Below are 15,760 nucleotides of genomic sequence, written 5' to 3'. Positions count from 1 at the left end.
CAGAGGGAGAGTATCCTGGGAAAGAGGCAAGAACACAAGTTTGACCTTAAAATGTGAGGTCAGACATGAGACTGAGGGCAGGCGACCAGTGTGGCAGCTATTGATGACAATAAGCAAGTTACATAAATTATGAACTAGTCTGTGACTGAGCCAGTGCTTACGGGCTGGGCATGTAACTCATTAAGTCATCGGTTATTCTGGGAACAATGAGCCTGGGTAGAAAGCAGTAGTTACCAATAGCATACTGAATGAGAGGCTAGAATCCAGGCTTAGAGCCTGAAGACTCTTGGTTGTAAGACAATTTTGTTGAAAAGGAGCAGTGAACCACAGAGAGGCAATGCAGAAGGCTGCTCTAAAGTAAATTAAAGAAAGAAAGGAAGAAAGAAAGAAAGAAAGGAAGGAAGGAAGGAAGGAAGGAAGGAAGGAAGGAAGGAAGGAAGGAAGAAAGAAAGAGCTAGCCTGATAAGGAGAAAATAAAGGCTTTTCTACTGGACCCTTCCCAAGTGCTGCTCCTCTAATTGGAGGCTCATGAGTCAAAAGAGCTGGAGGGTGGAGAGCTGGTCAAAGGTCTCTCTCAGGCTGCAGCTTTAATGCACTTCTCTGGTACGGCAGAGGAACTGAGCAGCCTGTGCCCATCACGAACCGGCATGTGCCTGGGAGAGGAGCCTGCAATGGCCCCCAGACAAAAACAATGCAGTGACATTCTCAAAGTCTGATCTACCTTCCCAGAGCAGGTGGCAGATACAGGGCAAAGGGAAGCTCTGGCCCAAAATCTGGCAAGGACAGCCTGCTGGAGCAAACGCAGAGATTGAAGCTAGCTGCCATAGACATATGTTTCCCCGAGGAGCCTGAATAAAGAGGCAGGAAAGAAGAATGAATATTGTCACTGAGCTGCGGTGGCACTGAGAACCCCCAACCTTCTCAAAGGTTTTCAAGTATTTAACTTGAAAACAATAAAAGAGAAAAGAATTTGAGTATAAAAAACATCTTAGAATGGAATAATTTGTTTGGAAATAATATAATCAAGTCTCCAAAGGAAGGAGAGAGATAGAATAAATCAAAAATACTTTTGCATTTAGAAATGGAGAAAAGTACAATGACCGATATCATTTGGACCTGATATAATTTTGTTTGACTGTAAGCAAGAAATGATTATATTTTCATTAGCGATTGCAGTTTTCTATATCACTGTAAGTTCAGATTAAAGCAGACTTAGATAAGTCACAGATGGGATGAAATTCTAGGTTTGAGGCCATAAAAGAGAGATGAGAGTATTCTTAAAATCAGAATAAAGAGTCTTGATAAATCCCATCCACAATGTAGAATGAGAACAGAAACAGAATTTCCAGAGGAGAAAATTGCACAAAGGTGTGAGGAAAGAAAATGGCAGCCCATAGAGGCTCAATATTCTCAGTTAAAAAAATCCAGATTCTGATTTATAATGCCCCATTAAATCGATAACATATAATAGATTATGTGTTTCATTTTGTAGACTTTGAAATTTTAAAACATGAACATATGCTGATACATCACACACTGGATACATATTCAGACTCCTAAGCTGCTCCAGGCTGGAGGTCTGTAAGGAGTGGTTCTGACATTGCACGTTTATTAGAGATGATGGCTATCTTGGAAATGCCTTTGCAGACTGGAACTAATGAGGCTTTATCATGTTTATTCATTATGATACACTTTTCACATTATGGCATAAAATATTATATGTTGCCAACTTACAGGTCAAGCAATTCTAAAGAACTCTCTCAAGACTTTAGAGGAAATGCTCATAGAATGAAAGGGGGGATCTGGGATCTCCCAAAATAGTTTAAATCAGGCTTTATTGACTTGAAATTTTAAAATGTCAATGAGACAGATACTACAGCTGCTAAAAAGCCCTAGGTCTTAGGAAGCTGCTGGTTTTCACAGTTGTTTCTCTGGATTATAGATTGCTAATGAAATGGGCATTTTAGTTGGACTATGGAGGGGGATATAAAAAGAATCTCTTTGGTAGTGTGTACAAGCAGCATCTGCCAATAAAAAGCTGAAGACCAATTAAACAAGGCAGGAAATAGAAGGTGAGACATCCAGCATAAAGAGATAGAACCTTGGAAAACAGTGGAGACCTGCAGATTGGCCTTGATCTCTGAGGAAGACAGAAACATGAATCTCCAGAGAAATAACCACCCATGTGGCAGACACAGACTAGAATAAGCAGGTTATTTAACTTACAATATAGCTGGGGAATGAGCCAAAGCTTATGGCTTAGGCATTTCTTTGTGAATAATTAAGTCTCAGAGCCCTATTCTGAGAACAAAGAGGCTAGGTAGGAAAGCCCCCAGTTTATTTTTTGTGATTACTTAGCCTCTCTCTGCAGAAAGATTGTCCAAAATTCACCTCATCCTTGAAAGTCCAGATGGTTGGTTTGACGTACTCAGCATCCAGCTATGAAGGACATGGAGGCACTCTGCTGCCTGTAATTGCTAAACAATAAATATCTGTCTCTTTGATCTACTGAAGAAGAAGCTGATAGAAGCTAGTCTCCTATCATGAGAATGAAAAGTTCCCTGTGACCCAGACTGGAGACAGCTACTATGGGTTACAGCCTTCTGTGGTTGGTGCGTTTCATTCTATGACCTCACAAAGAACCACTGTGATTGCAGAATGAGAGTCCTCTGTATAAGACTGTGGACCAGTCTGTTGTCTTTCTCCATACAGACCAGGGAGCTGTTTTTTGGTGACCTGTGGGACTCCTTGATAGCTGTGTAGTTTGTTAGTTGCCGGGTTGGTATAACTCACAACCTGTGTTCACCAGAACACGGGAGATATTAAGCCTTATGGCCAGCAAATCCAAAGAGAAGACTTTGGGAAGTCACTATAAGATTCTTTCCTATCTTGGTCAGGGTTCATTTGGCACTGTGAACTTGGCCTGGCACCTGAAAACGCAGGCCCTGGTTGCCATAAAAATGTTAGAGATCAGCAAGGAGACCATCAGCTCTATCCTGTCAGAAAGAGCAATATTGGAGACACTGCACCATCCTAACATCATTCGCCTCTTTCAGGTTCTCATAACATCAAGCCATGTAAATTTTGTACTAGAATATGCTCCAGGGGGAAGCTTATTTGAATTAATAAAGGAGGGTGGCCCGCTGCAGGATGAAGTGGCAAAGAAAATATTTGGCCAGACAGTGTCAGCTGTGAAATACTGCCACAACCTTGACATTGTCCATCGAGACATAAAACCACAGAATATCCTAACAGATGCAGAGGGCAATGGAAAGTTGACAGACTTTGGCCTGGCCACCAAGTTCAGACCTGGCACCCTACTGAAAGAGCTGTGTGGGACCAAGGAATTTTATGCCCCAGAACTGGTACTAAGGGAGCCATATAATGGCAAGAAGACAGATGTGTGGAGTTTGGGTGTGCTGCTCTATTTCATCAGCACTGGGTACTGCCCCTTCAGAGGAGTCACCACCAAAGACATGGAGAAAAAGATTGCAACGGGGACGTATACCATTCCAACTTACTTCTCCGGACAACTTGAAAACCTCATCCATCAAATCCTCACAGTTTCCCCAGAAATGAGGCCCTCCATCGAGGACATTGAGAAACATCCATGGGTCAGGAAGTGTGAGGTAAACATCCCAACCATGACCTACCCAGATTACAAAATTGTAGAAATGCTCTGTGGCATGGGGTATAATGCCAACAAGATCTTGGAATCCCTTCAAAAGAAAAAATACGATGAACCAATGGCGGCATATTTGATCTTAAAAGACAAGGTACGCCAAGAGATTGAGCATGGAACTACCACTTCAGACATGCCTGGGGATCAAGGTCCTTTGCCACCCCAATCACCAGCACATCACTCTGTCTCTGGTCTTCCCCTAAAGAGTAGAGCCAGTGAACCCAACTTTGGCCTCCTTCACATCTGGCCCCCAGGAGAGCAGGTGGCCAGACACACTGTAGCCAGGAGTGTCTCCATGCCTCCCATTGCCCTATATGGTACTAAGAAGCAGAACAGCACTTCTACCAGTGACCTCCACTCAAGACCTGTGGCTTCCCCATGTGTCTGCAACACCATATTGGAAATCGAAATACCCCTGCCAACTAAGCAAGACTTTGATATGAAAACATCATCTCCCCCTCAGAGGATTGGGTATTTCCAGAGACTCTGCCAGAGAATCAGGGATTGTCTTTCAAGACATTGCTGCTTCCTGTGGGCTCCAAAGGTACATTCTCCAAGAAAGCGGCTTCCCTGAAAGAGGCAGTAAGGCAAAATGAAAAGGTAAGCCAATATGGGAGGGTGCGACTCGACTCTGAATTTTATTTTCTCTGTCTTTATTCATGTATTCTCTGTCAAAACAGTAAAGTTGGGGTCTCGGGGTGGTGAAATGTATTTCTACTCCAGGTGGATTAAACCCTGCTTATTACCATACCATCTGAGGAAGAAATCTTGTTGGAGAATGCCTAGGTGGTGTCTGATGTAGCAATAATCAGCAAGTGATTGTGGGTACAGCCAGTCTGAAAGGGCACATGTAGGGTTGCCCTTCATGGGGAACATATTGAGATAGAGACTCTACTTGGGGACCTAGTGCCTGGCAGAGTGACAGTGGTCAAAGTACTAAGGGGCCACTTCAATGTCTCCCTACAATTGAACTGGACAGGTGGAGTGTACTGAGTCCTGTGAAGTCTGACAATGCTGCTTGGATAAATACATTGGGATTCAGCTGTGGATACCCAGTTCTTATGTATCCTGCATGTAAAAGAGAGGGGTCAGTGTCACCAGAAGTTCCAATCTGGCATTCAGAGACTGGTCGTACAGTGTCATGCTAGTCTTACTTATCATCTATTAACCAGGGCTGAATAGCTGGTAGAGCATCTTCCTTGCTACCAGGCTCCAGGCAACTAAACCTCAAACTGAATGTCCCGGGACACAGACCTGAGGGCTCCTAGGTTTCTTTTCCTCCCATCATTTGCTATGCTACCAACAAGGAGACCTATGCTCCCTGTGAGTACAGCAAATGCCTGCTCCAGAGTTCACAAGGAGTAGAAATGGGAAGTTTCCCTCCATAGCTCTGTTCTTGCTGCTTTCGCTAGGCATTCAGTGCATGTGCTGTTTGATCAGCTCCTGGTCAGGCCACTGGGCATTCAAAGTGACATCTATTCACGTTCCCACACGTGCTACATACCTAGGACACACCTTCCTAGTCTCTCATACAAGCCAAGCTCACTGCGGTCTCACTCTAAAGCTCGAATTTCTTTGAACTAGCCATCCTCTTGAGAATCTACTGTGGTAGGCTTGGGGCACTGCATGCAACAGACAGCAGCAGACTTGAGGGACATGGGAAGTGGGCTTCAGGTGTGAGAGCTTAAGAGCCTCCAGGATGTGATCGTGCACCACATTCCAAAAGTGCTCCAGCTTTGGAAAGTCCAGACTTCTGTCTACCATGTCTGGTGTGAGTCTCAGTGCTGGGCTGAAGGATGCCACACTGAGGTTTAGAGAACAAAACACAGTGCTTCTATCATGGAGATCACTCAGCCTGTGTGACCTGCTCTCCTGTGAGAAGGATAAGAGTAGGCACCCAGCGCATCTCTCTCACTGTGTCCAAGAAAGATGCAAAACTTGTGAGTGAACCTCGAAGCGGCTAAGCCTGGGAAACTAGAAGGGTTGCTCCCTAAGCATTTGCCATCTTTCTGACACTCAGTCCTCTTCCACATCTGAAGAGCCTGGAGCTGGGACTCTCCTCATTTGTCAGAGGTTAGCCTCATGACATATGTCCCTGCATTTCCATGGGATTTTGGCTCCATGGGGTGTGGGCTCTTCGTCATGGTTAGGGTTCAGTGTCCTAGCCATCCAGCTTGCTCTTTGCATTCTGGGCGGAGCCTGTTCAAGTTCTTCCCCTACAGCATCTGTGTGTCCAGTTCATTGCTAGAGTTAAGTCTTCTTTCATAGGCCTCACGTCATTCTTTCCTAACTGGAACAAGTCTTCCAGTGTCAAAATAGGATCTGAGATTCAATCCTGTGCTCTAGGTTTACTCTGTGTCATGCTATGATCAGTTATCCAGTCAGAAGTCATTGAATAAAAACGTGCTCTGTCCAAAGCCTTCACTCACTGCTGGGTCCAGGGATCTTTAGGCCTGAAGACGTATCTCTTCCCAAGCAGCAGACAACCTGGCAGAATCCAGGAAAATCAGGAAGACAAAAATGATGGTGTAGTTCTGCATGAAAACAACTAACTTGGTAAGAGACCAAAGAGCATGCATGGTAGTCCAGGGCATCAGAAGAGACCCTTTTGTGAAGGTTAAAACAGGTCAGGGCCTAGGAAATAAGAATAGAAGGCATAGAGGATCATAGGGGAAGCTGTGTTACCTGCTGCCTGCATGATTCTCTGTACATGATGGTGTGTTTTTCTGATAGTGCAGTGTTTTGGGCTGCTTAAGAAGAAACTAAGTTCCCCTTTAGGTGAAAACTCCTGAAACTCCTATTGACATTCAGGCTCTGGCATCCTTGAAGGTCCACACATGGAAAAGACCTGAGGGGTGCACTCTCCTCTGTCCTGAGGATTGGGAAGGACAAGTTTGTGAGCAGAACAGTGGGAAAGAACAGAGCCAAACAGAAATGGGGCTTATAGTGGCATCCCAGAGTGTAGAGGCCCTGTTTCAGCTGTGGGTGTCCACTTTCCTTCAAACCCAGTGGTGGTTCCAAGGAAAAAGTCTCACCAGGCAGCTCTCTGGATCTGTGGGTTTGTTTTTAGCATCTAATGTGTGCTTTCTGTCCAAATCAAAGGCTCCATAACCTCGAAGCAACATTTTCAGTGTCTTAGATATATCCTTCTACTCTAAAGTATAGCTGAAAAGGGGCACAGTTATAGTGATCTGGCTGTTTCTCTCGTATTTCACCAGCTTTCCCCAGTCTCCATAGAGATCTCTACCTAAGATTTTTTTTAATAAGGTAGGAAACTACCATGAATCTTCTGGGATTAGGCAGCCCTGATCTGGAGCCACAATTTAACAAGTGTTCATCAAAGCCTTTCCCTCTTCATTTCATCCAGGAACAGAAAGAGCAGTGGGTATTGCTTGGCTATGGAGGAAAGTGTTTTTGTTTAACTTAAAACTGATGGGGCTGGGGATTTAGCTCAGCGGTAGAGCGCTTACCTAGGAAGTGCAAGGCCCTGGGTTCGGTCCCCAGCTCCGAAAAAAAGAACCAAAAAAAAAAAAAAACAAAACTGATGGATGTAACTATCAAGAGGGAAGTCATAGTAACTCAAGGTAGAAATTTAGAGGCAGAAACAGCAATAGAGGCCATGAAGGGTGCTCTTTACTGGCTTCTTCACCATGATTTCCTTGGCCTGTTTTCTATTCCTGGCTGAACTACCATCCATACTTTCCTAAACACTTACAGTCAGTCACTAATCATGAAAATGTACTATAAATGCAGTGGACAATCTGATAAGTGCATAATTAAAAACTTCTATCCCAAATGGCCTAAACTTGACCAAATTATCAAAAAGTATCCAACATATATGGGGAGGGACAATCACTTTCGGGAAGGCCAGACATTTCAGGGTGTGAGCATGTCCTGTCACTTGTCACTGTGGAGAACTTGAACTTGTCTCCTGTCACACTTTCACTCAGGTATCTATTAGGTGTCTCACCCACTCATCCTCCCCCAATCAATACTATCCTCCATTTGTTTAAGTTCTAGAATTTGTTTCTGCTGTCTTTATCTGCAGATGATGGTCATTAGAGTAATTCTGGAACCTAAATTCAGACAGTACATAGAGTGTCTGCACTCTGTGTATTCCAGAGTCAGCATGAGACAAAGCCCAACAACACATGTGGACTCTTCCCTCTCACCCTAAAGGACATGCTGATCCATTAGCTTCCTGACACACAACATGCTGACATCCAGCAGTCAATGGCCTTAGCAGTTCCTAATGGCAACTGCTTGTCTCAGTGCAGTCTTTAGTCATTCAGGAAAAGGAACTTCTCCCTTCTCTGTACTTGCTCTCATGTCCTTCCCCTCTAGGTGCTTTCACAGTTCCCCTAGTTATAATCTACAAAGGGAGGTGTCATTCAGTCAGAGGTTCTGAGAAAGGATGACCCTGCCATTGTTCAGGGTCCCTGAGTTTTAGTCCCCCTCACATCTATTGTCTTTCCCTCCTTCAGCTTCTCCTCTGCAGATGGTGGTGCATGTGAGGCCAGGACAGTCATGAATTCCTGACTACAAGGACAGTGGCTCAGTTTTGCTGAAGATCACATCTCAAATTAACACTGAACTGGAAACACAAAGTAAAATTCTCCTATCTGAGCAAGGTATGCAGAAAAGATGTGAGACTGCTATGCACAGGGGCAAGTGTCCAGATGGAATCTATAGTGATGATCTATGCCTGGCAGAGGAACAATGGTCAACTATCTAATGGGCCCCCTCAAAGTCTCCCTGCAGCTCAGAAGAACACCAAGGGCCTGAGCTCTGTGATTCCTGTATCACTGTGGAGCATCTGCCAAGAATGGACACCAGCATCTGTAGACCAGGGAGAGACTGGTTGCCACACTTTAGTTCCGCACGCCCAAACAGTAAAACAATAGCCTATCCCTAGTGAAGTACATACATAATGATAGAGGATTCTCCACACAAACTTGATTCACAAGAACAGGGCCTCTTTGGCAGCCACCTAACCATCTGAAATCAGGCAAGAAGATGTGAGAAGCCTTCGATCCCTGTACCTCAAGACCAAATAACACTCATTCTGATAGGATACATAAGCTGGTCCTCGTTTATCTTCATTCCCCAATTCCTTCTATCTTCTATCCGCATGAAGACCTTTCCTTCCCATGCTCTGATCGAATCTTGTTCCACAATTCATGGAACACATTTGAAAAGTCGATCTGGACCTCCATGTCCTCATTGTCCGTATGGACCTTCAGGATGGACAGTCTCTGGAAGATCCTGTGACAGCTGCAGGATGGGCTGAGCAGCTGTGTTGTCCATATCTACGGCAGAATCACTTGAGCCAATAGACTATCTAACAGTGCCATTCTGCCCTTAACAATGATGTGAGGATTCCCCTGTCTCCATATGAACCAACCTGCCTGCCCCAACATTGTACTAATGTCACTGTGGAAACCCTAAGGACAAGAGGACTATGACAGTAGGAATCTGGATGTAAAACAACAACAACAACAACAACAACAACAACAACAACAATAATAATAATAATAATAATAATAATAATAATAATAATAATAATTGAGTCACCTCTTTTTTTTTTTTTTTTTTTCGGAGCTGGGGACCGAACCCAGGGCCTTGTGCTTGCTTAGGCAAGTGCTCTACCGCTGAGCTAAATCCCCAACCCCTTGAGTCACCTTCTAATGCTGACAAAGAAGTTCAGGCCTCTAAGGATGTAGACTTTAAGTTGGAGAGATGAGTGTTACTTCTGGATCTAACTCAATACCAACACTCAGGAGTCCACCAGGTTAGTATGGAGGATGCATCTGACCAGAATGGGAGAATAGTAAGTTCTTCAGGTGCAGTGAAAGAGCTCTCACTCTGTGTAGGTACACAGAGAACAAAATAGTCTTGTCTACCTGGACATCTGGTCTAAATGAGGAAAACAGCATGCATGGACTTCTCTGTTTGGGAAAGGGGTTGGAGTAGGAGCAGACTATATATATATCCTGTCCACTTGAAAGTCATGCAGGTTTTTTTGAGGGAACCTCAGAATCTTGAATCACTGTGAAACATGATGTCTGCCAGTACCGGAATCCTTCCTGAGTGGAGAATTTTACCAGGATGGAGGGAACCCTGAGCATTCATATTGAACTCTTGAAGGGCACCCAGTTTGACAGGGAACCTCTAAGGCCTGAATCACTGTGAAACATGCTGTCTGCAAGAACTAGAACCCTTCCTGAGAAGATTATACACTTCCAAATCATCAGAGGCCAAAAGTAATGATGAATAAGGTGACAGGTATTCTGGTGACCTGTCTCCCCATCAGGAGCCCTATAACCAAATGTAACATTCATCAATGCAGTTCACTCCAGGGCAGCTGTTACTGTTCCAGAATCCCTGCAGACAGGAAAGCTAAAGAGGCTTCCTCCTCTCCGTTGACTTTGTCTTCTCAGGGAGCTTAAGCAGTTTAGTCCCTACAGATTTCTTAACCTGCCTGGAACACTCTGCTAATTTTGTGTTCCAGTACTTTTCAACTGTGAGTCAAGAGAATACCACAGATGTTTGCAACTCTGATCTAATCTAAGATTCCAGTGCTCACAAGCAAAGAGTGGAAAAAGATTTCTGTGGCTTCTCCATGAATGTTGTCCAAAACATAAAGCTCTGGAGGACTTCAGTGTGGGAGCATGTACAGTACCTTGACTGGAGTCTGGTGTCTAGGGAATGAAGTGTGTCCTCATTAAGACAAGAAGATACAAGAGGACTTCCAGATTACATACAGAACACATGGTGTCCTGATATGGAGCCCAAAGGCTACTGAGAAATCTAATGCCTATATGAGTGAACATGAACATGAACAGTGTAGATGAATGTGGTCCCCTTCAGTTCAAGCTGCAATGTTGTCATCATCTCCTGTTCAAGCCTATGTCCCAGTAAAACTTTGACAAGGCTATTCTGCCCTTCAAGCTCATATGATGATTGTCCATATAGGAGACCTGGCCTTGCAAGTTGCTTCTGTCACTGAAAGCAGAGGAGGAATTTAACAGTGGAGGCTGCATGCAAAAGTGATGTGGAGCCCAGCTGTACCTGGAAGCTACATGGTGCAACCCCTGAGCCACTCTTCAGACCTTCATTCTACTCTGGTGTCTTCCTAGTGACAGCCCTGTTAGTCAATGACAACAACTTCTCCCTGACTCTTCCCCAGCCTTGCTTCCCAGTGTTGAGACTTGAAGAGCACAGAGGAGGGCCTCTGTAGGTCAGTCAGTGGGTTTGGACCATCAACTGCTACCACTGTTTTTACTTGGGATTATGTTCTAATTGTGGGATGTCTGACAGAGCTAGGCTCCCAGTTTTTGCTATGGAACCTGTTCCTCACTTCTTGGACTGTGCCTGCTCCAGTCCTCTTTTACCATCATGAAAGCCATTATTCCCTTCACAGTCCTGACATTATTCTTACATACAAGGAGTAAGGATGTAGATTCACTCTGAGATGTGACCGCAGCTTCTAAACTGTCTATGTGAAGTAGTTTGATCTGTTCTTTTGTCAGTTGCTATTCAATAAGTATTGTGATGTGCAAGGCTCTCAGTAGGTGCCATATCCCAGGATTATTAGTGTGATGAACAAGCTGTGCCCAAGGAGCTGATGCAGTTTCCAGAGTACAGGACATCCAGGAAGACAAAAGTGGTAAGGTAAGTCCACATGTAATAAAACTGTTAGTTCCCATCCTCATAAAGATTGTTGGGAAACACTGTGTCTGAGAAAACAGCTCTGTAGAGCTGACCCTGGAGAGAAAGAAAGCATGAGACAGAGGGCCATGTGACAGGCAGTCATCATAAATGACTGGGTCTGTTAAGTATCTGTGATACTGTGATAGATATTTATGGACACCCTAAAGAAAATTTATTGTAATTTATCGCTTGGTGAAATGCTGTTCTCCACGCAGATCACAGGCCCTGGGAGTGTTGGGCGTTGCTACATGTCAAAGGCCTGAAGTGTCCACTGCTCTTGTGCTGGTGATGGGAAAGTCAGAAGATGAGGAGGCCATCCTGACAGAGGGACAAACAAACAACAGCCCATGTTCCTGCATGTGGCTAACCATTGTTGATTTTGCATGATGAGTTTCTAAGCTGGTAAGGAGTACAGATAAAAACTGTCACCAGAGGTAATCCTGAACCTTGGTTGTACACGAGCACTGTAGTTGGCTTTATCTCCCATGCAGACACTCAGTCTCCCTCAGCACACTCTCTTACTGTCCAGGAATTTTCTTAAGTATAGAAATAACACACTGGGATGTTACAGGTCAAATGAGCTAGCTAATTCCTCTGTGCTCTGACCTTCTGTCACTCTCCTCTTTTTAGATATAACCAGCTAAGATTCTGAAATCCAATAAAGCAGTCAAGGATCATGAGGCTTTCCTGACTGAAGCAACACAGGCTGGAGTCAAAATCCCAAGGCTGTGACCAAAGTCCTTCCCTGTTTTTTACTGCTGAGGACAGTCTGAACTGAAAGTCTGGACCTGATCTCTCCATGAAGGCAAAACCTCTTGAACTCTCATTTTGAAGTTCAGTTGCTAATGCTGCTTCTCATTCAAAAATCTAGTTCAATATGTGAAAATATACACTTTTCAACCTCCAACCTGGAACATTCTGTCTCAGAGAGGACCTTGTTTATACTTCAAAGGAAAGACAAGGTGAGGAAGATGGGGAGGTCCCATGTGGCTTTTTCATTATGTGCTTGATTTCAACCCATTTCTCAAAGTTCCTTCAGTCCCAGCCCTGTATTAGTAGCAATTCTTGAATGAAGTGCTGATAGAGACTAAGGGATCCCTGAGTGGCAAGTCCCATGAAGAGACCCTTCAGGGTCTTTGGTGTGGGCCGATTTCTCCTCACTCTTTGAACATCATAGGTTATGAATGCTCTCCCTGAACACTCCGATATTCACTGGTCAGTTTGCAGTCCTGCCTACCACTTCAGGAAAGTTCTCCCACTCTGATTGACTTCTGGGATCCAGCTTCCTTTTCTATAGAGGGTGCTTAGTGCTGTAAAACAGGAATCTGACTGACACAGTGTGTTGAATAGCTGGTCTTCTGTAATGCCTAGAAGCAGCACAAGATGGGGCCACTGGACACAGTCATCCCTGTATCCTTCAGCACCACAGAATTTGTGATTAGTTATCAGCATAGAAAAACACTTTTCTTTGATTAAATCTTTTCTTATTCTTTTCTAAATACTAGAACTAAATACTCAATACCAGAACTGACCTGATTGTGTAGGAACATGGGAATATCCTCTAAAGTTCTACCATCTGCACACACCCTCTGCTGTCCTCTACTTCTGGGCACTTGATCCCTGTGACTGTCTTCCTGGGATGCTTATCTTCTGGTCTGTTTATACTTCTTCTCTCCAGAGTCTCAGTACAGTGTCATTATGTGAAGAAGCTATGGATGCATCATGACCAAGGTAATGGGGACTCTGTCCTTATCATCCCATGGTATTCCATACTCTCAATTGTCCCTTGCAGATCCTGGTGCTTTCCCACAAGAAGTTGCTCAATGTGGCTACCAGGCAGGCCAAACACAAGCCTCTGTCTGCAGACAGGAGGGCACCAACAATGTGTCAAGCAACCTCATCTGCATCGTCACAAGCATCTGTAGTGTGGATATCTGGTCAACATGGTATGGCCCCTCCCTTCCCTGGTTGCCACCATCAAGTGTGATATGGGTCATCCATTTCAGTGCCAAGATCTAGAATTCCTCTGCAGGTTAGGGCTGGGAAAAGGGCCAGGTATAGACGGGATAGTGTTTTGTGTAATTGGTTCTTCCACAAATGTAGGAAGTCTGGGTATCCAACTGTTACAGAGTGCCTTCTTCTCTTGCTCTTCATTCATGGTTCAGAAAGAATGGTGCTCACTAATTTTCTGTCAGTGAAATGGTGGCACACAGAAAGCAATGACTTTATTATGGGAATGCCAATTGATATGATTGGTACTTCCTAGAATGTCATTAGTGGAGAGATGTTCAGAGTTCTGACAATTCCTCTTTCCTGTCATCTGACACAAGACATGCAGTGACAGAGAGAGTCTCTGACCCTTGAGAGGACGCTATGAATGTGGTTCTTAGATTATGACTGGAGATCAGACATTCAGAGGGAGTGAAGTCATGCCCACCTGGTCCCACCGAGCAGGAGTTTGGAGCTGTTTGATCACTTTGACTAAGGGAACCACCAGATATTTTCCACTGTTTTCTGAGGGTTGTTTAAGAGTCTGTGTGATTATCTGAAACACAACATTTTTAGTTTCATTTTTGTCACAGTGACTTGACACTTCTAGGTTATACTGCCTTACCACTGTGAAGCCAAGGCACACATGCAAAGGGGCTACCCATGTCATATCCACACTCAAGAGTGTAGAGAAATAAATGCATGCATGCAGGCTTGCTTACTTGTGCTCATTTAAAGCCTTCTGCTCTTATGAATTATTTTACCTAAGGCTAGGGAGTGGCACTGCCCAAATCCGTGTTTCTTCCCATGTCATTTAAGATCATGAAATCAATCCTTTATAGACTTGCTCACAGGGGAACTTCATCTAGAGGATTCCTCTGTGAAGACTCTCCCTCCAGGTCACTTCTGCACTATGTGAGAGTTAAAATTAAAGAGCATGAATTGCTCCCAGTGGCCACCTCAGATCCCAACATTGAAAACTGTCAGACACATGACTAGAGGCTTCAGCTTCTCATTTTACTTAGGCTCAAAGCTGACATCTTGTAGGATATCCTTCCTGGCCCTCTCGGTTTCTTCCCACATTATACCGGACACTGTTACCACTCAGCTCTCAGCTCATCACTGGGGTTTTTCCACTGTGTCATTGACTAATACATTCTAGACATAGATAAAAATATGTTTGCCTTCAGATTGATCCTTTTTTCTATTTCCTCTGCCAGGTTTTTTTTTCCAGGCATGGAGCCTCTCCCTCCAATAAATGTTAGCAACTGGTCAGACTTTCATGCCAGTTACTTCAGCTAGACTGTACTTCTTTGAGTAGGTCCAAATCAGTGCTACTAGGTATATATGATGCTTACAAAACTTACCCTAATTATGGGCACTGAGAGCATGTAACGTTGCAAAACATTTAAAATTTTTTCATATTTTACATATTTTCACGCTCTCCTCCATCTTCCCTGTCTGTGTATCTCTTCTGTTTCTCTGTTTTTAAATCCCTCTTTTGCTACATCTTTGTCTCATTCTCTGCATCTGTTTCTGACTCTCTCCTGTTCTCTCTCCTGTTCTCTCTCTCTCTCTCTCTCTCTCTCTCTCTCTCTCTCTCTCTCTCTCTCTCTCTCTTTCTGTCTCCCCATCTCTCTCTCTCTCTCTCTCTCTCTCTCTCTCTCTCTCTCTCTCTCTGTGTGTGTGTGTGTGTGTGTGTGTGTGTGTGTGTGTGTGTGTGTGTCCATGCATGTGGGGGGAGGTAGCATGTATATTTCCTGGAGAGCCTTTGAAGGTCAGAGTTTAACTCAATTGAGGTATTTCTCAAACCCATAAAGGACCCAGTGATTGAACTCTATTGCCTATTGTTGAAAAACTTTTTGTAGGTGAAGAACCTGAAGGATCTGAGGCTGTGCCAGTACATGCTGGAGAAATACTTGATTGGACTTGGGAGTAGCAGCCTAGGCATTGGCCCACAGAAGTGCCGTTCTGCTTCCTTGGATGCCAGTCACAACAACGCGATCTTCTCTGTCCAACGGAGTTGTCTTGGTTGTAGATTTGGAGATCCTCAATCTCTCAGCCTAGTTCTCTAATGTTAAGGCATATTGAATCTTAGTATCCTACTTTATTTGCCACTGTTCTTTCTAACTTTATTTTGCCAGAACCTTCTATGGGTAAGACATTCCATCTGTAACACTTTATGATGGGTAAGCCCACATGAGGATACCCAGAACCCATACACAATGTGCTCTTATTTACCTGTGAGAAGTCCAAACCAGTAACCCTGATCTTGAATCAGTGCTGAGAAGGACCTTAAAACTCAGAACATGACATGTCCCAGTGTGGTTCTTGAGCCTGAGAGCTCTCAGCACCACTGTTCAACCCTCTTGTTTA

At 44.2% G+C, this 15,760-nt stretch overlaps 1 protein-coding gene across 1 annotated transcript; it reads left to right on the top strand.

Annotated features, from left to right (window-relative positions):
- The first annotated feature begins 2,831 nt into the window (after positions 1 to 2,831).
- LOC116908753 (putative sperm motility kinase W) lies at positions 2,832 to 15,459 on the top strand. The gene is made up of 2 exons (XM_032912145.1): positions 2,832 to 4,226; positions 15,253 to 15,459. The coding sequence occupies exons 1-2, from the start codon at positions 2,832 to 2,834 to the stop codon at positions 15,457 to 15,459; spliced, it is 1,602 nt and encodes a 533-aa protein (XP_032768036.1).
- Positions 15,460 to 15,760: the final 301 nt, after the last annotated feature.

Source organism: Rattus rattus, chromosome 1 (assembly GCF_011064425.1).
Source record: "Rattus rattus isolate New Zealand chromosome 1, Rrattus_CSIRO_v1, whole genome shotgun sequence".
Lineage (NCBI taxonomy): Eukaryota > Metazoa > Chordata > Mammalia > Rodentia > Muridae > Rattus > Rattus rattus.
The sequence above is the reverse complement of the archived record's forward strand: the minus strand, read 5'-3'. Positions and strand labels throughout refer to the sequence as shown.